General features: G+C 43.0%; 1 protein-coding gene across 1 annotated transcript in view; it reads left to right on the top strand.

Annotated features, from left to right (window-relative positions):
• Window positions 1-22946, top strand: part of B4GALT1 (beta-1,4-galactosyltransferase 1) — a 40112-nt gene extending 17166 nt beyond the window's left edge. Inside the window, exons 3-6 of the mRNA XM_081894854.1 lie at window positions 15658-15845; window positions 17156-17278; window positions 21541-21645; window positions 22640-22946. Coding sequence (XP_081750980.1) covers window positions 15658-15845; window positions 17156-17278; window positions 21541-21645; window positions 22640-22775 — 552 coding nt within the window. The 3' untranslated portion in view covers window positions 22776-22946. The remainder of the gene's footprint in view (window positions 1-15657; window positions 15846-17155; window positions 17279-21540; window positions 21646-22639) is intronic.
• Window positions 22947-25762: the final 2816 nt, after the last annotated feature.

Raw genomic sequence — 25762 nt, 5'->3', positions numbered from 1 at the left:
AATTGTGCAAAATTGTGTGGAAACAAAGAAAGTTTAGGAAAGGTTTTCCTCACCCTTGTTGTGGTATTATAATATGCTCAGCTAAAGATTCTGATGGTTAAGGGTTCCTTCGTATAATACATTTTACAACACTTAGACTTGGTCATGGTATATGAGCTCCTGGGGAGCATTTCCTTCCTTCATATAGAAAATAAAATCTATACAAAACTAATTTAGCTTCCCTTCAACTTCTATCCCCTCCTTTCTGTGGTTATTTATTTTATATCTTTTTATTACTGCATATCCGATTCAAATATATTTACACATTTTCCCTTATCTTCCCCCTAAACAATAAATATAACAAAAAGGGGGGGGGAGGGTGGATTAAGAGAAGTTAGCTCATATTAACATACATGAAAAATAACCATAAATATATCTATATTAATTTAAACAGATAGATCTATGCAGTCCAAATAAGTATCCACACAAAGTTGACATTTATCAGAAATGTGTTCAAATTATCATTTATATTCCAACCTTTTTCAAAAGACCTCAGGGCTATGTACAACATTAAGAACACATTTTGTAGAGCCTAATAATAAAAACATAACACAAAGCATAACAATAGACAGCATGATAATAAAATAATGTAGCAAGGTGAGTGTGTATCCTTCCGATTTTTATATTTCTGTTTGCTAGATCTGAGCTGTTTAGGGTCATTGGGCTGACAGAGCCTCTTTGTACCTTGATGCTAAAACAATAGCAATAGTTTGTTGGTACAGTGAGAGAAGCCTATAGCCTCCCTTGGCTACAAGTTGCCCAGACTGAGGGGATGGCTGTGGATCTGTGAACTGTCTGTGTCCAGGGCAGCTGTCTACCAGCTCCATCTGGTACACCGGCTGAGACTGCAGACTGTCTCTGGTTATCTCTCGTTTGGACTACTGCAGTGTGCTCTATGTGGGGCTACCTTTGAAGGTGGCTCAGAAACTACAACTAATCCAGAATGCGGCAGCTAGACTGGTGACCGGAAGTGGCCACTGGGACCATATAATACCTGTCCTAAAGAATCTTCACTGGTTCCCGGTACATTTCTGAGCACAATTCAAAGTGTTGGTGCTGACCTTTAAAGCCCTAAATGGCTTTAGGGCATCTCCACCCCCATCACTCAGCCTGGACACCAAGGTCCTTCTCCAAGGGTCTTCTGCTGGTTCCCTCACTGCAAGAAGTGAGGTCATAGGGAACTAGCCAGAAGGCCTTCTTGGTAGTGGCGCCAGTCCTGTGGAACGCCCTCCCATCAGATGTCAAGGAGATGAAGAACTACATTACTTTTAGAAGGCATCTGAAGGCAGCCCTCTATTGAGAAGTTTTTAATGCTTGATGTTTTGCTATGTTTTTATATATGCTGTAAGTCACCCAGAATAGCTGGGGAAACCCAGCCAGATGGGTGGTGTATAAATTATTATTATTATCATCATCAACAACAACATCCTTATTTATAGGACTTGTAGCACTGGATTGGTCATTTTTGTGTCACCTGAGGTCCCAAGCCAAAGGATTTGGGAGTTGTACAACGATTGCAGTTGGGACTGCCTGCAGTTCCCTTCTCTAGCCAGCAGTCTTGGTTGATTTTTGAGGTACTGCAGAACTTTTAACTGATAGGCTTGTATTATAATGGACTATACTTAGTTCTGTTGCATTGACTGAATATCTATGACATTTAGTTGCATTTTGTTGTACTTGGAATGAGTTTACACATTATACTGAAAATTTTAGTTGCCTCCTCTAGTTATTATCACACAGGGTTTTTGCTTGCCTGCTCACAGTTATTTCTTAATGTCTTCTTTGTACTGAACTTTGGGGAAGCAGAATGCACCTGGGTTTTTTGGTGTGATTTTTTTTTTTTAGCTTTCTTAATCTTCGTGAGCCAAATTGATGCTTTTTTCATGTGCCAGTTTCATAGGGTATGTACATCTGCATAACACAACCATCTCATACTTTTTCCACAGAATAACAAATAGTTCCAGATTCGGGGCACTTTTTTTTAGCAGTTTAAGCAGGTTTCGTTTGAATGAGATTTCAATAAAGCAGTTATGAAATTACACTGATGACCTGGGGGCAGGTTGTTTGTTAGCTTAAGAGACAAACTTCATTGTTGCCATCAAACATATAATGTGTGTTTCCCCATTTGGCTCCCAAAACAACAGGCAGGAATGTTCCCTTGCAAAGTAGAATAGCCTGTTTTTAATATTGGTTTATGGCATCTCATCTTCCCTCTTGCTTTATTGCTCAGGGATGGGACCCGATTTCTCAGCAATGGTTATGTTCTGGGATTGCCTATCAGTTTCAGCGCTTGGCTGTGTTGGGGGAATCCAGGACACCCTTGGTTCTTTTCTTGGGATGTTGGCAGGACAGATGATGGTCAGTGGTACATGGAACTTCTCTGCTCAGTACCACTGACTAGTGCAGTGTTTTTCAACCACTGTTCCGTGGTTGTTGAAAACTGAGATGTTGCCTGGTGTGCCGTGGGAAAAATTGAAAAGTTTGAAAGATTTAAAAAAATAAATGTCAAATTTTCGACCACTAGGCGGGCGCCGGACTGTGTCCACCCTATTTTCCATCCGTCCTGGGTGGGGATCAGATCGGATGGGATCGGATGAGAGCGGACAGGCGGTCCGCTCTCATCCGATTCCCCATAGAGAGCAGCGGGGCTCTGACATCTCCCTCTCCGCACACAGTGCGGAGACGGAGCTGTCATCCGCCGGCTCAGCGGGGATCAGTGGATCGATCCCCGCTGAGCAGTGAACGGTCCGCAACGTTTTTGTTTGCCATTAAAGATAAAAATATTAAACATTTTCTAATGGTGGTGTGCCTCGTGATTTTTTTCATGAAACAAGTGTGCCTTTGCCCAAAAAAGGTTGAAAAACACTGGACTAGTGGAGGGGTCCAAAATGGTGGCTTAATTTTTCAAGACATGCTTCTGGAGGTCATGCGGTTTGAGTATCACTGGGACATACATCTGACTCTTTGCCATCTGATACCTACTGCGAATGTCTTAAGAAGGAAAATGCTTATCACAATTTGTTCAGTTAAACTTCTGTCTTGTCCTTTAACATTTTTGTTTGCTTCAATCAGTATAGGTTGGGATGTGAGGCTATTTAATTGTGTTTCCTTGTGGCTGAATGAAGGTTTCTAGTTCTTTTGCTAAGGAGTTATTTGTGCAGACATAGAGATAAGTTTCTATGGGTAAGTTCATGGCACCCTGATCCAAAATATGCTTGAGCTGGAAAGAAATTCCGTTGACTTTCACAGAGCTTACTTACAAAGGTTATTAGCGTTCAGGGCTCTGATGACATTCTGCAAAAAAAGGGCTATATAGTTTGGAAAGAAAAACAGGGGATGGCGGATAGCAGTAAGCATACACAGGCTAGGTGTGTACAAAGTATAATTGTGTCGCTGCTTTCCCCCATTATGCTGCAGAAATTATACCGAAGTTACTGAGCATCATGACCTAATTTGTCAATGAAGCATTCAGTTTAGTTAACTTCCTTAAAGCAGTGTTAGTTTTGTGTGCATCAAGCAACATTGACAATGAGCCTAAATTATCCAGATGGTATTTTTCTTGGGTTATGAGGAGCTTTTAAAACCTGCTAAGAAAACGTTCTTATTTCTTTGCTCTCTTGACAAATGCTTTCTCTCTCTCTTTTTTTTTTCCTCCCTTGTCTGTCCTTCCTTTGCATCCATCCATTCTTCTTTCTCTTCTCCCTTCCTTCTAGGGGGGAAAATCTTACCTTTCTCTTGTTAAACCTGTCCTATAGCAAAGCAATCGCTGAAGCAAGGAGAGTTTGTATGTGAGCGATTGATTCTTACTCCATCTGCGTCCTTCTGTACTCTGCATCTGGTAGGAAAAAGGAAGGAAGGAAAGAATGCTGAACACCCTACTGCTTCAATGGTAACGTCCCACCTCTTAACTTTCGGTGCAATGCAAATTCAAACTTGAATCTACTGCAGGTTTACCATTGACTTTTGGAACCTCTGAAATGCATTAAATTGGGCTGAATACTGAAATGGAGATGGGTGGAGGTGGGGGGGGATGTGATGTGAGAATATGTAAAATGGAAGTTGGGCTGCTGGAGCCAGTGGAAAAAACTGGATGCTAATTGACCCCTCTCTAGTACGCAACTTGGCTCACTCTTCTTAAACCATGGTCATGCTGGCCACATGATCCAGAAAAACTGTCTGCGGACAAACGTTGGCTCCCTCAGCTAGTAAAGCAAGATGAGCGCCGCAACCCCAGAGTCGTTCTCGACTGGACTTAACTGTCAGGCGTCCTTTACCTTTTACTTACTTGCTATGCAGTCACCTGCTCTCTGTTTGTTGCACAGTATTCTGGCTGAGATTATTGCTCAGTGGACACTCAGCAGCCTGGTTTGCACGGCATACTAAGCTATGGTTTATAAACCATGGTTTAGTTAACCATAGCTCAAAATGGTCCAAACGGAGCCATGCAACTTAAGTATAGGTTACAAATTATGGTTAGCAGGCGCTTGTTAAAGAAGATTTGCAGTCAGTTGATAAAAGTTGGCTTACATTAACTTTACCTTATAATTAAGCTATAAAACAGGCCTGTTCTACAGCACAGAGATTTGCTTTTGGGCTCCATCTCGCTTTGAAATTGCATTGACTTGTCTGACAAGGAACTCTTGTGGGCCTGCCAGGAAACTCCTCTGCATTATAGGGTTTACATAGCACTTACACCACCGGCCAAGACCTCTGCATGCATTTGAGTGTGTTGTCGAGCAGACTCAACAACCTCCTGAGGCAAATAGTTGCAAACAGTAACCTGTTTTTCAGGGACGCTCCACCATAATAGATAGTCTTCTCACTGGACAAGCCTTGGTGAACTTCTGAGAACATCGGAGAGCCCTGGAACACAGAGCGAAAAGCATTAAGCTACATTTATAGAAAGAACAGAGCAGCTATTTACTGGTTAACTTAAGAAATCTGCGTCTGCTGTTGCAACTTCCTAATGCGATAATAAATGAGAGATTTAATTAGCAAGGACATGAACTCTCTCCTGCAAAACAGAGGCAGGATGGGAAGCCTCTAACTTCTGAGCTCTGCCAACCTCAAGGAAGTAGCAACGTCCAAGTCTGAACTGAACTCGCCAAGCTTCCAACGCCAATCTTACGCTCTTCATTCTTTGTTAGATAATATTTGTGCAGGATAATTAATGCGCGCCAGCTGTTGCACATGTTGCAATTTTGGAGCAAAGAGCTCTGTGTGGGATTGGCTGACTTAGGAGAGCCAACGGGATTTTTGTCTGCCCAGACTTGACAGAAACCTACAGCTGCTGCTCTAGGCAGAAGTCCAGCTGGCTCTCTGAACCAACTGGTAATTTGAGGCCTCTTATTTGAGGAGCGCAGTGGAGGTGTGTTGGGTATCCTCAAAATGGTGTCTGTACAGTAACTCGTAAAAGTCAGCTTTGCTGATTTCTAGTGATATATAATATATAGTGACATAAAACGCCGAGGGCTTGTCCACACTCTCACTTGTCCTGTGCTTTAGAAAGGTCCAAGTGATTTTCCATTTGTCCCTTGCTAACCACACCATCCCCACTGGAAAAACCCACAATTTAGCGTGAAATTGGAGCAAGCGTCAATCCGGAGAAAACCTGATTGACGTTTGTTCTCTTTCAGCTGTTGTTGGCATCCTTTTGTTTCAAGTGACAGAGGAGTCTGCCGTGTGGGGCAAAATCAAGCCGCAGGAGAATAACAGCGCCGGCTGAGGCTGGCAATGTGTAGCTGCTACCTCCCACGTTGTTTTTGCTGGTTTAGCAGCACTGAAGCACGGAGCCAGTGTGGTGTAGTGGTTAAGCGCAGTGGACTCGTAATCTGGTGAACCGGGTTCGATTCCCCGCTCCTCCACATGCAGCTGCTGGGTGACCTTGGGCCAGTCACACTTCTCTGGAGTCTCTCAGCCCCACTCACCTCACAGGGTGTTTGTTGTGGGGGAGGAAGGGAAAGGAGAATGTTGGCCACTTTGAGACTCCTTCGGGTAGTGATAAAGCGGGATATCAAATCCAAATTCTCTCTCTCTGGGGCACAAGCCTGGGCAGCGTGTGTGGTGTTCCTGGGCTGCCCAGATAACAAGACCCTGTTCTCGGACCCACTGACATGGTCCAAAGGAAAGCAGGGCAATACGTTTGGCACCAGCTTGGCTGCAGGAGTTGCTGGAAGGAGGCATACAAGGTGCCATCCAACCATCTTAGGGACTCCCTCGCCTGGCTTAGCCGGCCAGTCGAATCCGTTTCCCAGGGTGTGTTTGCTGTCACATGCTGACAGCTTTTAGGAGCCACAGGTGAGAGCTGAGTGCAGGTTGGGGACCAAAGGTGGACTAACTACCCCTGAAGGAGCACAATGTGTCCCCCACCAGAGGTACCACCCCTCCCCTAAAACCCCATACAAGTTTTCCTGTGCGAAAGCAGCGGGGCAAGCAAAGTTGTGGATGAGACTTTAAACAATTAAGAACTAGGAGACCCTTCTTCAGAGGCAGTGTAGAGATTGTGAATTTTAATCTTTGAAGGCAGGATGCTTAGCTAAGTCTTCTTTTTGCTAGTTGATTATTTTAATCATTCAAATAACTATTTATACCCTGCTTTTTAGCCCTGAAAAGTGTCTTCCTAGTTAGCAAACGACGAGGGAGTGCTGATAATACAAATTCTCTTAACTTGCGCCGAGCAAAAAAAAATAGAGATGTTTACTTGGGGCTGGAATTTGTGTGTTGACTTCAGTATTGTAATATATAAATAGAAAATGCGCTGGGAAGATGTAATAACAGAAATAAATGCCATCCTAGTTCATTAAGGAGCTCAAATTAGGTCTGCTTTCTGTCTTCTCGGGAGAGAACTCGGGGGTGATGTCAAAATGTTGAGTTGTGTTCATGTTGGGGGTAGCTAAATTAATGATAGCCCAATACTGGAAGGAAGCTGTTGGTTTGAGTAAAACTAAATGGTGTAATTAAGTGTGGCATTTGTTATTAATGGAAAATTTAAGAGTCCCCTCTCAATCTCTGTGTGCATATTTTGTTATTAAGACTCAGGAAAAAGCAAGAGACAAAAAACACCCACATTTTTTCTGACTTTCCCTTCCCCCTGTGGGTTTGGTCCTTCCATCTCTCTAGGGGTTAAGGGGCTGTTTGAAAGGGCTGGTTACCTAGCACATACCACTGGGCTTGACAGTTTTCCAAAACTCTGGGACAAGTTCTTCCTTTGTGTCCCCGCAGATGGAAGATAGAAATGTGATTTCTTTGTTGTTACCCCTATTTCCCACCCCCACCTCCCCAGGTCTACCAGTCTTTCTTCGACCAGGATTTTAATCTTTTTCTCCCTCTGCCTTTTCCTTGCCTTGTTAAATTTGCAAAATAAGAAGAATAAGAATGACTAGAGACTCTGCAAGCTGTACATTGGTTCCAGATGAACTGTTTTTCCCCCCTAAGAAGGCATGTTTCACCATACTCTGCTGCTGGCCAAACTAGATATTCTGTGGGTTTGGGAAGCTGGATCTCTGCCAAACCTCTAAAAAGCAGTGGGGGGAGTGCAATTTTGGAGGGAAGAAAATAGGTGGGGGCAGGATCCACCCAGTCTCTCTCGGAGGTCCAGAGAGGCCTAGGCCACTTCCAGCTTTTGAGAAACACACAGAAACAAAATAAGGCACCAAAAAAAGAGTGGGAGGTTTGGACACATTCAGCATAGCCTACGTTTGTGCCATCAGAACTGATCTGTTTCTATTTATTTCCCTACGTAAGCGAGCTTTTAAGTGTTTAATGCTTTATTACGTTTTTATATATGGTGGAAGCTGCCCAGAGTGGCTGGGGCAACCAGTGGGGTACAAATAAATTATTATTATTATTAATTACTGCTGACATTTACAAACTGTCACAGTTCTTTAACAAACTATATCTGTTAACAAAAAAATAATAATCATATATTTTACCAAATATATGGAGGAGAGTTAAGTGGCTGGCACAGCTGCAACAGTCCCAGATATGTTGTCAAAAGGTAGCAGATGATGAAACCGGAAAAATAAGTAAATCTTTCCTATGTAAATCTTCTCTTGCCCAGCTGAATGCCAGCTTTGACCTGCTTTTAATATTTACATCTTCTTGAACTGTTTCCAAGGGTTCAGTTTGTCTATGTTACATACATGGCAGGTGGATCAGCTGACCCAAAACCACCTGACCAAACGTGGATGGACTGCAAATGTATTTTGATTCTGCAGCCCACAGCAGAAGTTGTGTGTGCTGTGCAAACACTGTGCAAACTGCTGTCTTGTCTTGAAAATAGTTTTAAGATAGAGTTTTATTTTCTCGGTTCAAATCTCTCTCCTTACGTTCTGTTTCACTTCGTCAGGTTTCAGCGCTGTGTCCAACCCCACTTCTCCATTTCTTGTTGCATATGAACTAGCAGATATTCTGTTTCCTAATTTGTTTTCTGTGTTGATTTTGCCTCAGGAAAGAGCCTGTCACAAAGCAGCAAGCAAGTTACCCCAGAACATTTAAAACCAAGTATTTTGCACTTTTGAAAAAAGGAAATAGTTCAAATTCTGACCCAAGAAACTGAACCCTGCGACCTGTATACATTATGCAGATTTAGTAGATTTTCATACTTTCAGGTTTCCCCCTACCTTATCCCCCAAGCTCAGAGCCTTTGTTTAAAAAACAAAAACCTGTACTTCGTAGAAGTACTGTGGGTGCCAGCAAAAAATGGCAGCAAAAAAGAGGTGACAGTACTCTCTATTGGTGAGTGCCATGACCAACCCCCCGCCCTGCTTATCTGTATAATGCTTATTTAGGAAAAAAGGAAAATTGGAAGTGCAGACATACATTTACATACACGTGTATGTAATTACACACACAAAATTACAACATGGTAAAAAACAGGACGCGGGTGGTGCTGTGGGTAAAACCTCAGCGCCTAGGGCTTGCTGATTGCATGGTCGGCGGTTCAAATCCCCGCAGCGGGGTGAGCTCCTGTCTTTTGGTCCCAGCTCCTGCCCACCTAGCAGTTCGAAAGCACCCCTAAGTGCAAATAGATAAATAGGTACTGCTTTATAGCGGGAAGGGAAACGGCGTTTCCGTGTGCTGCGCTGGCGCCGGCTCTCCAGAGCAGCTTTGTCACACTGGCCACGTGACCCGGAAGTGTCTCCGGACAGCGCTGGCCCCCGGCCTCTTAAGTGAGATGGGCGCACAACCCTAGAGTCAGACACGACTGGCCCGTACGGGCAGGGGTACCTTTACCTTTAAAAAACAATGTATTGAAGAGTATTTCACCTTACATTTCAGTGAATGTATTTGTGGTTCAGAATAGCTTTTGGTTTTTTTACAGTAAAATCCTCTGTATGAGTTCCGTTGAGCTTACTTTCTCAAAAATTTGTGTTTAGGGCTGCAGCTTGGAATTTTGGTAGCTTTTCATCCAGCCATTTAGTTGACATTCTACAGGAGCTTAATGGTTCTCTAAATATCTTTAGGACCTTGAACCCACCCAAACCTGTCTCTGGCAAGAATTTAACCTTGTTGCATTATAACCTTGTTGCATTTAAATAAATTATAAAGGTGTCAGTTCATTAAAGCATACTCAAGATATGGAAATGTACAGAAGTGAGAGTTGGTTGTCTCTGGTGAGATGGCTTCTTCTTAAGTACATGTGAAAAGGAGGAGGATGTACATGAAAGGCTTTTATTTCCGAATCCTTCGCTTAAGGCACTTGGCTTGTGATATCCTTCCTGCAATTTTTTCCCTGTGGTTATTTATTGCCCTGGGGAAAAGAGGTGGGGGGAGTTGGAACTAACACAATTCATTCAAAGAGGGGATTAACCACGAGAAAACAATGCCAGGGAATCTGTTAGACAATCTTGGTTTGTTATGTTTAAATTTCCCTAAAAGGAAGCGCAGTCAGCATTAATAAATATTTTTAATAGTGCATTTCCAATATACAGAGAGCTTCATATACACTTAGGCAGGTGCTTATGAACAGGCAAAGCTGCAATAGGGGCATCATTAAATCCACCTAATGAGTTCTTGGTTTGTTAGTTATTTTTTGTTGATTTTCAAGATGATTATATAAAACCAAACCTATCTGCTGTTACATTGGTGTAGGCGAGCACCTCATACAGTATCGTTGTATATTATATAACTAAAGGGATGTGAGACAATTGCCAAATTGTCTGTGTGCATGGTCTATGATATCAATATAGATTTGGCTATTTCTGGCAAAGAGATGTACATATTTTGATCCATGGTAAATTGAATAAAGTCCCACCATACTGCACGGAAATACGTATTGTGGTTTTCCTTTACCCTGTATCAATCGTAGATTGGACATTATCTTCTCTGAGATTACAACAGACCAAATGTTCTTATGCCAAAGTTGTATAGACAGGTTGTCTAACTCCTTCCTGTGCTGTACTCTTGAATTCAAGGATGAGATGAGATTTTACCAGAGGTAAAGGTGGTTAGCTGCCCACCTTAGTGGGGAAAGAGGAGAGGGCCATACTGGGATACTACTTTGGGCAGCAACCAAGTCATCTTTGTGTTTAGTTCTTCCACAATCTACATCATTTTGTTAACCCTTTTTATTTTTGTGGCCATTCAGCAAGGGAGCTGGGGACACGGAGACCCCCGGCAGCAGGCAGGGCAGGAATCCATGTACCTGGGGCTACACACATACCCCGGTCCTCCCCACGCTCCAACCCTGTAGTAATCTACTAAATGGACCAATGTTCTGATTCATGATAAGGGACATACTTCCTGTGTCCTATGAAGTTATCTTAAAGGTTTTGGTAGGACCTGCTGTCTCCCACTGTGTACATTTTAACATAATAATCCTCATCCAGCATATCATAACTGTTGTATTTTATCCCGTAAATCACTTCTTGTGGGGGGTGGGACACCGACACAACTAACATGTAGTACAGCGGTACCTCGGGTTAAGTACTTAATTCGTTCCAGAGGTTCGTTCTTAACCTGAAACTGTTCTTAACCTGAAGCACCACTTTAGCTAATGGGGCCTCCTGCTGCCGCCACACAATTTCTGTTCTCATCCTGGAGCAAAGTTCTTAACCCAAGGTACTATTTCTGGGTTAGCGGAGTCTGTAACCTGAAGGGTATGTAACCTGAAGCGTATGTAACCCGAGGTACCACTGTACTGTAGTAACAAATCTCTCCCCTCCCTTCTCTGTGTGGTAACCAGGCAGAAGGTTGTCCTCTCAAAAATGGCTAATTATTTCTGAACTGAATGTTACTCTGCTGCTACAATTAAAAATCCTGTTCTGGAGAGTGTACATTTACATAGGCTTTAAAGAGGGTAAAGACCTAGCAATACAACTGTACTGTCACAAAAGAGAGTTTTGCAAGATTGTCACGATAAGCCTTAAAGGAGAAAGAGCACCTGTCGTCTCTTCAGTAGGGCTTCTCCTGTCTTGCAGCACTTTCTAATGCTAACCTTGAATGCTGGCATGAATTGTGGTTTCAGTGTTATCTGCATTGTTATCAGTGTTTTTCTGCATGGAACGCCTGTTTGCTTGATATGAGGTAAACATAAATTATTAGCTGAGCACACCCACACCCAGCAGGTGTTTATTTGGAAGCTGTGAGAAGTCATGGAAGCTGTGGTTCTACATTTGTCCTGCTGTTAGGATCTTGGATGGGTGAATGCTTGAGGGGTCATTATTACAAAGCTTTTCTGTCCATAAAGGTTCAGTGCCATTTCACATAACCCAACTGGGATTGTTGCTTTCATGCGTCTGGACTTGAGCCATACCGATAGCAAACGGGTTGTGAGATTACGCCACTACGGTGAACAAGTGCAAACTTGCGGATAACACTTTGCTTTGTTAAATTCATCTCCTGCCCTTCTCCTTTCTGAAGACTTGAGAAGTAACAATGTCACAGGGGAAACTATAATATAGAATATTAAATTAATTTAGCAGTTACATAGAAATGAGAGAGGCAGTGTCAGGCTGGACAGACTTTAAGCTTGCAAGGTCTACGTTGCTTTTAGTTCAAACCATGAAGTCCACCCACTAGAGCCAAACACTGGCTTAAAGAAACAGCCAGCATGCACTTTGAATTAAGGAGCAAGGCACCTTGGGGTCATTTCAGCCCAGGATTTTCTTTTCATTACCAGAACTAAGCTCACAGGCCTTTACTCAAATATCCATTCACAGTCCCATCCCCCAGCTTTCTCCATTTCAGTAGTCCAATTTGGTGATGGAGTTGCTTTTGTTAATCAATGGGGAGCGAGAAATCCTTTGCGATCTACTGCAAATTACCCAGAGATCTACCAGTAGATCCTGTTTTACCTTTACCACTCAGAGAGCCACTGTTAATCAATGTGCTGAGCTAGATGGACCAAATGTTCTTACTCCCACACTAGGGAGCCAGTGTGGAATAGTGGTTAAGAGCGGTGGACTCGTGATCTGGTGAACTGGGTTCGATTCCCTGCTCCTCCACATGCAGCTGCTGGGTGACCTTGGGCTAGTCACACTTCTCTGAAGTCTCTCAGCCCCACTCACCTCACAGAGTGTTTGTTGTGGGGGAGGAAGGGAAAGGAGAATGTTAGCCGCTTGGAGACTCCTTCGGGTAGTGATAAAGCGGGATATCAAATCCAAACTCTTCTTCTACTTAGTAGGCAGCTATCTATGTGAGTAGTGGATAGAACATCAAATCCCACTTGGCCATGAGGTTTGCTCTCTCTTTGCCTTACCTACATCCACTATACAGTTGTTGGGGGCTAAAATGTGAGGCCCCTCTAAAATGTGGTCAATTAATCTCTGTTTAACCCTAGTAAGCTGAACACCAAGTCAGTCTCATAGCATTTATGAAAGCTATTCTGGCTTGGAATTTGCTAGGCATACATAATTTTTAGAACAGTTTTCTCTTCTACACTTTTGGAAGCAAAGCAATCCCCTAATATACTTCTGAAAGACTTGCTCATGAGAAACTTTTCTTGAATGAGCATCACATTTTAATTCTCCTTTCTTACAATTTGGCTTTTATGTTTCTATAGTAATCGAGAGCTGCTTTTTTGTGTGTGCAGTCGGCCCTAGCTGTTTTCCTGAAGGGTTAATTAAAATAAGAGAAACGTGTGGTTTCAGCCATGTCCTATATCCTCCTTAAATTGGCAAGGACACTTTTTGGTTTCGTTGATTCAAGGATTTAAGAATCCTGGAATTCTTGCCAAGTTTGTAAACAACTTCATTATATTTGAAAGTCAGAGCAGAGCAGATTACAATTTAGAAACTCTGAAAACAAACTGACAATACATTGTTGCAGAAACCATTTACTTATTAAAATAGCTATAAGAATAAGGTATATTTAAGAGCACCTTCTGGTATCTTTTACTCCCTTGTATTGCATTAAAAAAACAGTATGAATTACATGAAAATTAGGGAACTCCCAAAATACAGCAGCAGCATCCTGTCCCAATCTTTTAAAAACAAAAAACAGGTTTTCCCTTGTATTTCCTCTTATCAGTCTCCACAGGCCCTCTTGCTTATTACTTTGGTTCCAAGAATAATATCCCAGAATGAAACTGAGAACTCAGCGGCCTTTCTCTCCCACTTCACTTCCTACGGAGAGAAGGTTTACTAGCTACCTTCTAATCTAGAAGATGCCATGTTTTATTTTGAATGTGGGATCTCGTCAAGTACACAACTAATCCTAAATCAAGGACCTCAGGGAGGTACCACTCCACATAACACCATTTATTGTGCTCCTCAGGAGGAGTAACTCTTTTACACACCTACATAAATATAGTAATAAGAAGCACAGCTGCATCAGATGTTCAGTATTTGTATTGAGTGAGATCCAAATTGCCTCCAATATCTTCCTCCTCTTCTATAGGACTAAACCCTTTTTATACACGTTAGGTACCACTTCTAACCTATCACTTACTGGGAGGAAATAAGTCCTTATCAATTTCCTATACAGTGGTACCTTGGTTGAAGAACAGTCCTGTTTATGAACGATTCGGTTTTCAAATTCAGCAAAACCGGAAGTAGTGTCTTGGTTTTCAAACTCGGTCTAAGAACAGAATCTGAACGTTGGAAGGGCACCGGCAGCGGGAGGCCTCATTAGGGAAAGCACACCTCGGTTTAAGAACGGTTTCGGTTTAAGAACAGACTTCCAGAACGGATTAAGTTCGTAAACCAAGGTGTCACTGTATTAGTACAGTGGTACCTCGGTTGTCGAACAGAATCGATTCCACAAGACCGTTCAACTTCTGAAACATTCGACAGCTGCAAAGGGCAGTTGGCGAAGTCAATGGAGAAAAAGAAAAAAACGCAGTGGAAGCCATTCAACTTCCGAGGCCATTCAAAAATGGAAGCTATTACTTCCGGGTTTTCGGTGTTCAGGTTCCAAGACGTTCAAAAACCGAGGTACCACTGTATAACTGTAGCTCAGCAGCCAACCAGCTCCCTAACAGACTGGTTTCAAGTACAGTCCTTCATGTTACCTAATTTTGTGCAAAGGAGGGGTCTGTGTGTGGCCTGCCCGTAAGAAAGCAATAAGTCAGAGCATGTCAAGTGATATTTCCAGGCTCCTACAGAACCTTCTGGGTTAGGGTTGTTCAGTGGATCACAAACCATGGCGGGAGACAAAAATGGGGTGACCTGTGAACTTCAGGGAGAAGTCAAGGCCTTGAATAAGGAAAATAAGTTTCTTATTGACATTTTTAAAAATCATAAATCTTTTCTGAAGCTGATGTCTCTCACACACACTCCATATCCCACAAATGAGATTGGGATCTGGTGGAATCAGCTGGCTGATACATTTTTTGGCGTCACTGGGACGTACCAAAATGTAAGTGGTTTATAAGCAAGGTTCTGGAGTGAGTGGTTGCAGACCAGACAAGGTTTAGGCTTGGTTTGGGCACAGAAACTGCTTGGTCACCCTGTATGATGTCCTCCGTCAAGAGAGAGACAAGGGGAACATGTCCCTGTTAATTCTTCTTGACCTCTCAGTGGCTTTTGATATCCTTCTGGAGCGACTGTCCAGTTAGTGCAGAATTCAGCGGCCAAGTCACAGAAGCAAGATGGTTTGAGCATATTACACCGATCCTGGTCCAACTGCACTGGCTACCAATCAGTTTCCGGGCCCAATTCAATGTACTGGTTTTGACCTATAAAACCTTAAATGGGTCAGGACCGCAATTCCTCAAGGACTGCCTTTTTCCATACAAACCTACCCGGACCCTGAGATCATCTTCTGAGGGCCTTCATTGTGTGTCTCCTCCTCAAGAGGTCCAGAGGGTGGCAACACAATAACAGGCCTTCTCTGTGGAAGAGGATATTTTAGGATGTTGGAAAGCTGTGATATTCCTTACAATGATAGGGACTTGGTGCATATGATTTCAGCCTCCCCAATGTTTCAAGAGAGGTCTGTGTGGAATGCAAAACAAGCAAGACCCTGGAAAAAGCATGCTTCTTTTGGGTTGAACCAGCTGATTTTATAATTTTAAGCTAAACTGAACAGAAAAACATGGTGAATGAAACGTTTGAGAGAACTTTGCCACCCGCATGTCCACATTACTGCTTGTGAAGGGCTAGGCCTATAATGAATAGTAAATGTTAACCAGCTTTTATTGTCTGTGCGTAATAGCCCTTCTTTTTCTTCCATTAGGGTGGAGAAGCAACATTTAACCGTGCAAAGCTTCTGAACATAGGCTTCACAGAAGCTTTGAAAGAATACGATTATGACTGCTTTGTATTCAGCGATGTTGACCTAATCCCTATGGATGACAGAAATATATACAAGTGTTACAGTCAACCTAGGCACCTCTCTGTGTCGATGGATAAATTTGGATTCCGGTAAGAGATCAATTGCTAACATTTATTCGACGCTAGCAAAAAATCACATAATAATAGCATGGCTGTTAATATCAAGAGTGGATTAATGTTAGCAACCTGTATCCATGTCGGCTTGCTCACTCTGCACTTGGATTACTTATGTTCCAAAGTGGTCTACTTCCCTCTTCTCTGGAATTGCTCTACTCTCAAATCTGTGATCTGTTTGCCTAAAGTTTATTTTTATTTGTTTCTTTAGATATTTTAATTACTGTTCTTCAGCCAAGAGGCTCTCAGAACAGTTTATATAAAAAATAATGATGTGTTTTTAAAACAACAACAGTAAAACCATTTGCCTTGTGGGAAGCAAGGTCTGAGGTCCATTTTAGATGTAATGGGGAAGCCTTGTTTCCCGTAATATGAATGAGCTGCTGTTTTCCTGCACTCACTTCTCCTCTGGCACTTGACAGAGAAAAGGGAAAGGGGGTAGAGGCAAGATCATCATGGCCTGAACATGTAACAGGAAATTATGGTTTATTGTCATGGCTGAATTAGGCCTGAAAATGCTTGCAGGTTATGTATGCAATTTCATTAGGAACAAGTTTTGGCAGTGGCGTAGCGTGGGTTGTCAGCACCCGGGGCAAGGCAAGTAATTTGCGCCCCCTAACCCGTGGATTTGCGCCCCCTAACCCGTGGATTTGTGCCCCCTAACCCTAACCCCCAGATGTTGCGCCCGGTGCGGCCAGTCCCCCCTGCGCCCCCCACGCTACACCACTGAGTTTTGGAGATATCAAATGGGCTGTTGCTATATTGGAGGGAAGATGATTGCCTGAAAAGTGAAGTCTTGAGGTGTGTAATGTGCTAAGTACAAAAAAAAAGAATTCTGATAACTATGCAGTTATTACATTCTGCTGTATTTCTGATAGGGCAGAAAATGAAAACCAGTTGCCTTCATTTAGTCCAATAACAGGCCAACTTACCTGGGGTGGGGGAAGGGTTTGAGTGAATTCTGAGCTTACTACATCCTGATCTTTAGAAACATAGATTATTCTCTATTAAGACATTTGGGATTTTGTGTGTGTGTTGAAGCACATATTTCTATGGCATTTATTGATGCTACATTTTATAATTGCTTTAATGGAAACCACCCAGAGTGGCCGGGACAACCCAGTCAGATGGGCAGGGTACAGATAATAAAATACTTGTTGTTGTTACTGTTCTTATTAATGCAATTATTAATACTTTAACTTACAATCGCAACTAGACGAGCAATCCTAACGTCTTGGTGATAGCAAAAGCTATTTTTTTTAATGACTTGCTTTTCTCTCTTTTAGCTTGCCTTACAATCAGTATTTTGGAGGAGTGTCTGCTTTGAGCAAGGAGCAGTTCCAAAAAATCAATGGCTTCCCCAATAATTATTGGGGCTGGGGTGGTGAAGATGATGACATTTATAACAGGTAAGGCTCCTGCGTCTCCCAATTACATTGGTGCCTCGCAAGACGAAATTAATTCGTTCTGCAAGTTTTTTCTTCTTGCGAGTTTTTCGTCTTCCGAAGCACGGTTTCCCATAGGAATGCATTGAAAATCAATTAATGCGTTCCTATGGAGACCGCCTGCCAGGCTGGCGGTGCGGAGAAGGGCTTTTCTCCCCACCTCAAGCCTTCAGGACAGGTATGGGAACAGAAGGGAAGGCGAGCAGCGCTTCTCCTCTGTTCCCGGGGCTTGCGGTGGGAGGAGGGTTTTTCCTCCCCATGCCAACATTCAGAACAGCATTCTGAAAGTTGGCGGTGGGAAGGAAAACCCTCCTCCCACCGCAAGTCTTCAGGACAGCCATCCGAAGGCTGGCGTGGGGAGAAGGTCTCTCCGCCCCACCGCCAGCATTCGGAGCAGCCTTCCGAAGGCTGCCGGTGGGGCGGAGAGACCTCCTCCCGTCGCCAGCCTTCGGAGGAGGTCCGAGGACAGTGGGGAAGACACGCTGCGCTTCCCCGCTGTCCCGGAGATTTCCCTATGGGCTTTCGTCTTGCGAAGGAAGCCCATAGGGAAATTCGTTTTGCGAAGCGCCGCCAAAATGGAAAACCCTTTCGTCTAGCGGGTTTTCCATCTTGCGAGGCGTTCGTCTTGCGGGGCACCACTGTAATATAGATTTCTTTCACTGTTTAGAGAAGGAGGAGGAGAGAGGGATTGCTCATCTGGCAAACCGAAATGTTTGAATAAGCAGGACATTCGTCATAGCGTGACATTGAATCCCATTTCTTGTGTGCACTTACTATAGAAGGCGCTTCTTAACATCCCATAGTTGACCAAGAAAGTGGCTGCTTAGAAGCATGTGCCAGAAATCCCGCTGGCTATGTAACCTGTCCCCAGCTGCCACACCTGCCTTCCTGGCTGTGACATTAGCAAACAGCTTAACTTGTTTGTATTTCAGCTTGAACTCCAGACATTAGCCTGCAGTGTCTGGTATCCAAAGAGGGCCAGGGAATGGAGCTCCTCCATTGTTTCCCTTTTCTTCCTGGCTCGCTGTCAAACGGAGCTGGCAGAAAGCAGGAGATCCTGGGACAGTCTGGTGCTCTACGCTGCGCTGGGGTCACTGTTCTCCTTGTCTCTTTAGCGCTGCTCACTAATCTGCAGAGCAAACAAGAGTCTGTCTTCCCACTGTCAGGGTCAAGCCTTTGGCAGCCAAGTGTTTCCATTCAGGCTCTGTAGTTTGAATGGATCCAAACTACAAGAAAGAAGATTCCACCTAAACATTCGGAAGAACTTCCTGACAGTAAGAGCTGTTCGACAGTGGAATTTGCTGCCAAGGAGTGTGGTGGAGTCTCCTTCTTTGGAGGTCTTTAAGCAGAGGCTTGACAGCCATATGTCAGGAGTGCTCTGATGGTGTTTCCTGCTTGGCAGGGGGTTGGACTCAATGGCCCTTGTGGTCTCTTCCAACTCTATGATTCTATGAAAGCTTGCTTCCTCTTCACTAGTACTGTAGGGAAGTATGTTGTTGGTCTTTGGAAGTTCCAGGAAGTCTTTACATAGTAAGGCCAGGATGTTCACGTCTTCAGAAGAGTAGAAAAAGTGGGGAGTATGGATTGCAGGCACAACAGTATGGGAATTTATTTATTTTTTTAAGATATAATTTTTTATTAGGTTTTTTTTAACATATCATTTTCAACAGCAGTTAAACATACTTTTACATCTTATTCAAATTTTTGACTTCCATCCATCCTGCCTGAAAATTTCCCAATCTAATCTCTCAGTATGCATTTCTTATCTTCCCTATTACATTTCAAACTCATAACCAATATCTCTTATCTTTTTCTACTTTGTAACACTTGGTATATTTCTCCTTACAAAACTTCTTGTAGTCCTACTAGCAGAATTTGTTGGTTACAGTTGCTCTTCAAATAATTCATATACTTCTTCCAATCTTCTGTAAATCTCTGGTTCCGCAGGTTTCGAATCCTTCCTGTCATTTTGTCCAATTCTGCATAGTTCATTAATTTCGTCTGCCATTAAGATGCCTAAGTCTTAAATGCTTTTTAAAAAAATGTAGATGGTGTTTTAAGAATACTGTCAAAGGAAATGAATTCACTGTTTCGTTTTCTCAAAATAAAGGCACTGGGGCTCTGGGAACCCTGGCCAGACTTCCTACTCTTTTAATTCTAAGTGTGCTGAGCACAGGATGTTGGAACTGTCAGAAGCCAAAGGAAATCTGAGCATGCTCAGAAGTATCCTTATTGTATATTTTCATTTCATTTAAAGAACGGGCGTTCCAGTAATGGCAGAGGGCCGTGATGCTAAACGTTAAGCCAAATGTTAACTCTGTTAAAAGTTAAAAGCAGAGTTACAAGACCAAGAGTACCTCTTTTCCCATTTCCACTGTTGCTCAGAAACCTGCTTTTCAGCCCTCAAGCCCTTTATTGTAGGCTGAAGACATGTTTTCAGCTACTTCTTATTTCAGTGCTCCTTAAGGGTGAGCCGTTCTTGACATGAGATGGTAAACAGCTCTTGACAATTATTTATTTAGTTAGTGCCACTTCTACCCTCCTCACGCCCATAGCTGGAAAACACAATGTAAGCACAAACGTTGGGGAATTGGGAAAAGTCGTCCAACAAAACTAAAAGTCAAATGAAATGGGTTGTATGGACTAAAAGCCAGGCTGAACTGTAAGAGTTGGGGGGCAGGCATGGAGGCTTCTAGGCAACCCAGAGCAAAAGCATCCCGACTCTTGCTTAAAGGAAGAAAGCCCCCAATTCCTTTTGGAAACGGTTCCATAGTTGAACTGTTTTTACCACTTCCTAAACTGCAGCGCACAAACGAAACACAGTGCCCCGGACGGTGACTGTGTACACACATCCGAAGCACACTTTGCCTCGCAAAGAATTCTGGGCACTGTGTTTTGTGAAGGGTTTCTGGGAACTTTGACTCTCTGAGGAGTAAACTACAGTACCCAGAATTCTTTGGGGGGGAGTACAGTGGTACCTCTGGATGCGAACAGGATCCGTTCCAAAGCCTTGTTCGCATCCAGAAGCGAATGCAACCCACGTCCGCACTTCGGCGCATGCGCGGGTCGCGATTCGTCGCTTCTGCACATGCGCATGACATCATTTTGACCGTCTGCGCATGCGCGAATGGCGAAACCCAGAAATAACGCACTCCGTTACTTCCGGGTCGCCGCAGCGCGCAACCCAAAGATAGTTACCCCCAAGCTTCAACCCGAGGTATGACTGTACTTCAAATGTGTTTTAAAGGTATAGTGTCTACACAGGCAGTGTCTGACTAATGTGGAATAAACAGTAATACTGCTTATGACTTGGAAAACACAGTTTTGTTAACGTGGCAGGAGCCTTTAGTGTGTGTGTGGCAACATAACTCTATACCTACCAGAAGGAGATGATAGCCACAACATTTCTGCAACAGATATCAAGGCCCTACTTCCTAGGCACAACAATTCTCAAACTCATACAGAGTAGGAATATAAAGCAGGGCCTGGCTAGGGAGAGGCAGTTTCTGAAATCCATGGGGCCTGGTCTGGGAAGAGCTTTGAGAACATAAAGGACATAACATTATGGAGCAGGGGACAGGCAGAGAACAGTTTGTTGAACAAAAATGGTTGGGGAAGCCTTCCAAGAGTCTTGGCACTTAATCTGTATTTCCTGATGGTGCAGCTGCCAAATATCTCTTGGATTACTAATTATGGCTGGGGAAAGTTACATTAGAATTTGCATTTTTAAGAAGATATTGACTTCTTTCTGGATCAGCCTTCAGCCCAATACAGTGAGGTAGTGCCATCAGAATTCACAGGGATTGAACCATCATGTAGACAGAGTAAACACTGATCTATATATCTCATTTGTATATCTATATATACTTGTGAAAGTGACTTACCTAGGGGTATTGCATTAATTACTGTGGTATAGATAATAATGAGATAAGTGTACTATAAACTTAAAGCGAAATAAGTGATAACATTATTTCCCTTTCATTTGAAAAACTACTTTCAGCTGGACTTATGTTTTGTTCCATGGGCATCTTTAAGGCAGGGATGAGGAAACTGTGGCCATTTGTATGATGTTGGACTTTATAGTACTCTTGACTCCAGCCATACTGGCTATACCAGGGGTCTTCAACAACACCTGGAGGACCATGGGCTTCCAATCCCACCCCTGGTTTAAAGCATGGCTGTGCTTTTATATAACAACAGCCTCTCTATTTGTGTGCCTTTTGCAGGATTGTTTTCAAAGGCATGAGAATCTCCCGCCCAGATGCTGCAATTGGGAAATGCCGGATGATTCGCCATTCGAGAGACAACAAAAATGAGCCCAACCCACAGAGGTAGGTCCTTCTTCATTGCGTTCTGTACAAACATCTTCAAACGGTGGTATTGGGTGGCAGCCAGTGGTCTCTCTCATGCTGCTAGCGGGCTTTATGATCTAGCAAGGCTTCCTTCAGTGGGAGGTGATTTCCTCCCATTTTCCCCCTTGCAAGCTCCCCTACTGTTCAGGAAGTTCCTTCAAAGCAGACCTTGGAGGCTCACAGGGGGCAGGAATTCACATGCACACCAAAAAAATGCCTACCTTGATTTCTGAAAATGGTAGCCGTGACTGGGTGAAAGGAGCTTTCCATCAGCATGAAGGACACCCTTGGATACAACACGTCCACATTTTGCTGGCTCTCCATTTCTTTAATTTAAATATCTAACAGTGGAGAGACTTGTATGGCCTGCTCATATTTATAATTGGTTGCTGGGGAAAGGAAGGTGGGGGGCTGTCTTTTTACAACGGAAAGAGTGTACAGGTGAGGGGTACGTAACCCTGCCATTCTCCACCTTCCTCTGCTCAGCAGTTCAAATATTTTCCTCTCTAGTCCAGCTCCACCTCAGCATCGGAGCTGAGCTTGGAAGAGAAAGATGCTTGAAGTGATAGTTCACAAGGAAGTAATTGGCGCTGAGGGTTCTGTTGTCCACCTGCACACACTTTTTATGTAAGAAAGTGAAACTCCTCCTCCTCTTTTAGATGTGAATGAAGCAGGCACACGGATGGAAAAGCAAGAGATTGTTTTATGCCCCTTTCCATCGCTGAGTCCTAACTCTTCCTTGTGAAACTTGAAAGCTTGCGCCGCACCTTGAAACTATTAGCTGGTTCAATAATATATCATCTCCTAGATTTCTGTGTGATATCAGCACAAATGTTTATGTTAGGTTTGAGCATTTGGGACATAAAATATTTTGTTCGCTTCGTATTAGCCCGAATACCCTTTCGAGGAGGCAAAAGAAGGTTCAATTTGCAAATGGAGATTTCCCAACAGCGAATCTCTCTTGTTCTTGCAGGTTCAACAAAATTGCTCACACAAAGGAGACGATGAACTCTGATGGCTTAAACACTCTGAAATACACAGTAGAAAGAACTGAGAAATTCCCATTGTATACAAAAATCACAGTGGATATAGGATCACCAAAAAGCTAGCATGCCAGAGGTGCAACAGAAGACTTGGAGAACCCTAAACAGGGGCTGCTCATCCTATCATAATTTTATCCCTGCTGTTTTATTACAATCAACATGGAAAAAAAGGATGCCTTATTTTGCCATTCTGAGGCCTTTCCGTTGGATGGACAATTAAGAATTTTAATCTCAAAACTTTTGCTATGTGTGTCTCTCTTTTAAAGTTCAGAACTCTTTGTAGCAGTTCGTAAATATGTCAAATTTTTCAGGGAATAGTAGTGACATATGGGCAAAATCCACTGGGAAGTTTTGCTGTGCTAGCCCCATAAGAAGGTCTGAAAGCTGCCTGAAGGCACCATCCATCCATTCATGTGGTGCCTCGGTGGGGCTTGCGCAAGAGAGTTGCATCGTGGACGGTGCCCATTGCGTACTGCAATGTTCTCCACTATAAATAGCAGTAGCACAAACTTGGGAAATACTTCTGCTTTAAAATGGATGGTGTATTATGCAATTATGGGCCATTTCCCCCCATTCAATTTTAAAATTGGGTAATGTTGATGAAAATTCAGTGCTTGTGGTTACCGTGTGAAGGACTGGAAAATGCTGCTAAAATTGCTTTTGAGTTTACCTTTTTTGATACAGCTCCCCATTCTTGCAGACAGGATTGTTCTTGTCTTCATAGGTATTGAAACACCTAAAAAGAAAAAAGAGGGAAGAGAAATAGGATTATCAAAAAAAGAGGGGGGGCTTTGATTCTGTTCTGCTGGCAGAGGGAATTTTAATATCTTGGGTCTCTTTTTCCTGAAAAGTGTCTTTGCGCGACAAAATATTTAGGCTCTGACTCTGAGAGCAAAGTTCTCAACCCAGTTACCTGTTTGACGTGGGTTTCTGTCCACCACAGGGGAAAAGCACAGTGAACTGGACTGCACAGTATTTGTTTGAATCCAAATGGATCTTTCTAGCCTCCTTGAAGTTGATCTTGAAGTCCTCCTTCTGTCTTGGGGCAAACTGAATGGTTAGAGAGATCGCAAGTTCAAATACAGAGATCATGCAATGCTTTCTCCCTGCGGTGAGGGAAAGAGGTAGAGGGGCAGAATGCAAGCCTGAGACTTGGGGCCAAACATGAGATGTGGCCCATGGACACACAAAAAGCATTCCACGTGCATTTTGCCCTGTTAAAAATCAACTTGCTTACCTGAGTCAGTCCATCTGTGTCTTAGTTACAGATAGGTAGCCGTGTTGGTCTGCCATAGTCAAAACAAAAAAAATTCCTTCCAGTAGCACCTTAAAGACCAACTAAGTTAGTTCTTGGTATGAGCTTTCGTGTGCATGCACACTTCTTGAAGAAAGCACACGAAAGCTCATACCAAGAACTAACTTAGTTGGTCTTTAAGGTGCTACTGGAAGGAATTTTTTTTGTTTCATCTGTGTCTTGTTAGCATTCCTCTTGTGAGCACACTCAGCCTCTTGATCACTGGCAAACTACTGCCACACTTGAATGAATGGGCCAGGTATTGCTCAAGGTAGTGCTTCACAAAGCCTGAGGAGCACTGCCTTGTGTATTGGAAGGTCAGGCAACATTCACTGTGCTTCCCAGTTTGCGGTATGGGCTTGCCTCTAGAAGCACGCAAAGTAGCAGTGTGTGCAGCGCAGCCAAAGATTTCGTAAGCCAACGGAGCCCATTTCCATGGCAGCGGCACCTATGCAAATAGGTAGGATTTCAGGGTAAGGCGCAGCAATAGATAGACTAAGGACCTGGGGTTCACTAAATAAACAGAAACTCTATATGAAAGCACCTTATTAAGCAGTGAGTAGGAATTTGCCACTCTTCCGGGGGGGGGGGGTTGGCTGCACTATGCAGCTTGGGCCTAGGCTGCCTCTATAGTCTGTAGCAGTGGATAAACCATTGACTTGTGATGTAACTCCCTCACTTGAGGTCAGCGGGCCTACAAAGCGTCATTGTCAATGATGCCTGTAAGTCCTTGACATTGGGGGGTTTGGAATGACTTGCATAAGTACCATTTCTTGATTGCCTTATGCCTGTATGCTGAATTTCATATTCCTTTTTTTACTGTTACAATGCAATCTGTTTCTCACTGAGGAATGGCAAAAGGTCTGTAATTCTGGGTTCATAAGGTAGTCTCTTTTTTTAAAAAAAATATTTTGTCAGATACGTTTACTATTCTAAGGACTAAATATTGTATAAATGTCAAACAAAAAAAATTTTTTTTCCTTGCAGTGTTGTATGTTAAAACGTGAAATTCGCTGTTTTTATTTTTGCAACATGTTATTGAAAAGTTTGCAGGGGGTTGTATATAAAACCTAATAGCATGTTAACACCATCAATGCAAGCTGCAGGCAAAGTCACATTTAAACCAGACTAAAAAGGGGGTTTGTGCACTTTGATTTGTATAAACCATCCTTGTCATGCTGGTGTGCTCCTTAAAAAAGTGGCCTTTTTAGTATATTGCTTGAGGAGATAAAGACATCTCCTAAAATATTTGTGTGAATACTCAAAATATCTGTCTGGATGCCTTTGAAACTCAGGTCCTGTTTGGATGTTGTGTTTTCTCCCTGCCGTCTCTGTACTGTCTGTGTGGAGAGGTGACATGATTGCAGTGCTGTTAGGTTACAAAATTTAGAATCATCGGCTCATAGAGTCGGGAGCGAACTAGATACTTCTTCCAGAATGTCAGAATCTGTGTTTATAGCATCAGGCGTGCTCAAAACCATTCACAGGACCTTCTTAGGACTCCATAAATGAATGAGGATGGGCTTTAACTTTAGCTTTCTGCTGCACAGCCTCCTATTTCTGTGGAGGCACATAAGTCAATTCACCTCATTTTATGCCTTGTATATAGGAGCATAAACAAGGCAGAGACTTGCGACACCTTATAAAGACCAACAATTTTTATTATGCCAATAAGCTTCTTGTGGAGAGCTTCATCAGATGCATGAAGTATAATTCTGAACTGCCAAACAGTTTCCACGTTCCTCAGCAATCTCCCAGT

This window comes from Podarcis melisellensis (genome assembly GCF_964234715.1).
Source record: "Podarcis melisellensis genome assembly, chromosome: 17".
In the NCBI taxonomy this organism is placed as follows: Eukaryota; Metazoa; Chordata; class Lepidosauria; order Squamata; family Lacertidae; genus Podarcis; species Podarcis melisellensis.
Note: the sequence above shows the minus strand (reverse complement) of the source record. Positions and strands in the feature narration are given on the sequence as shown.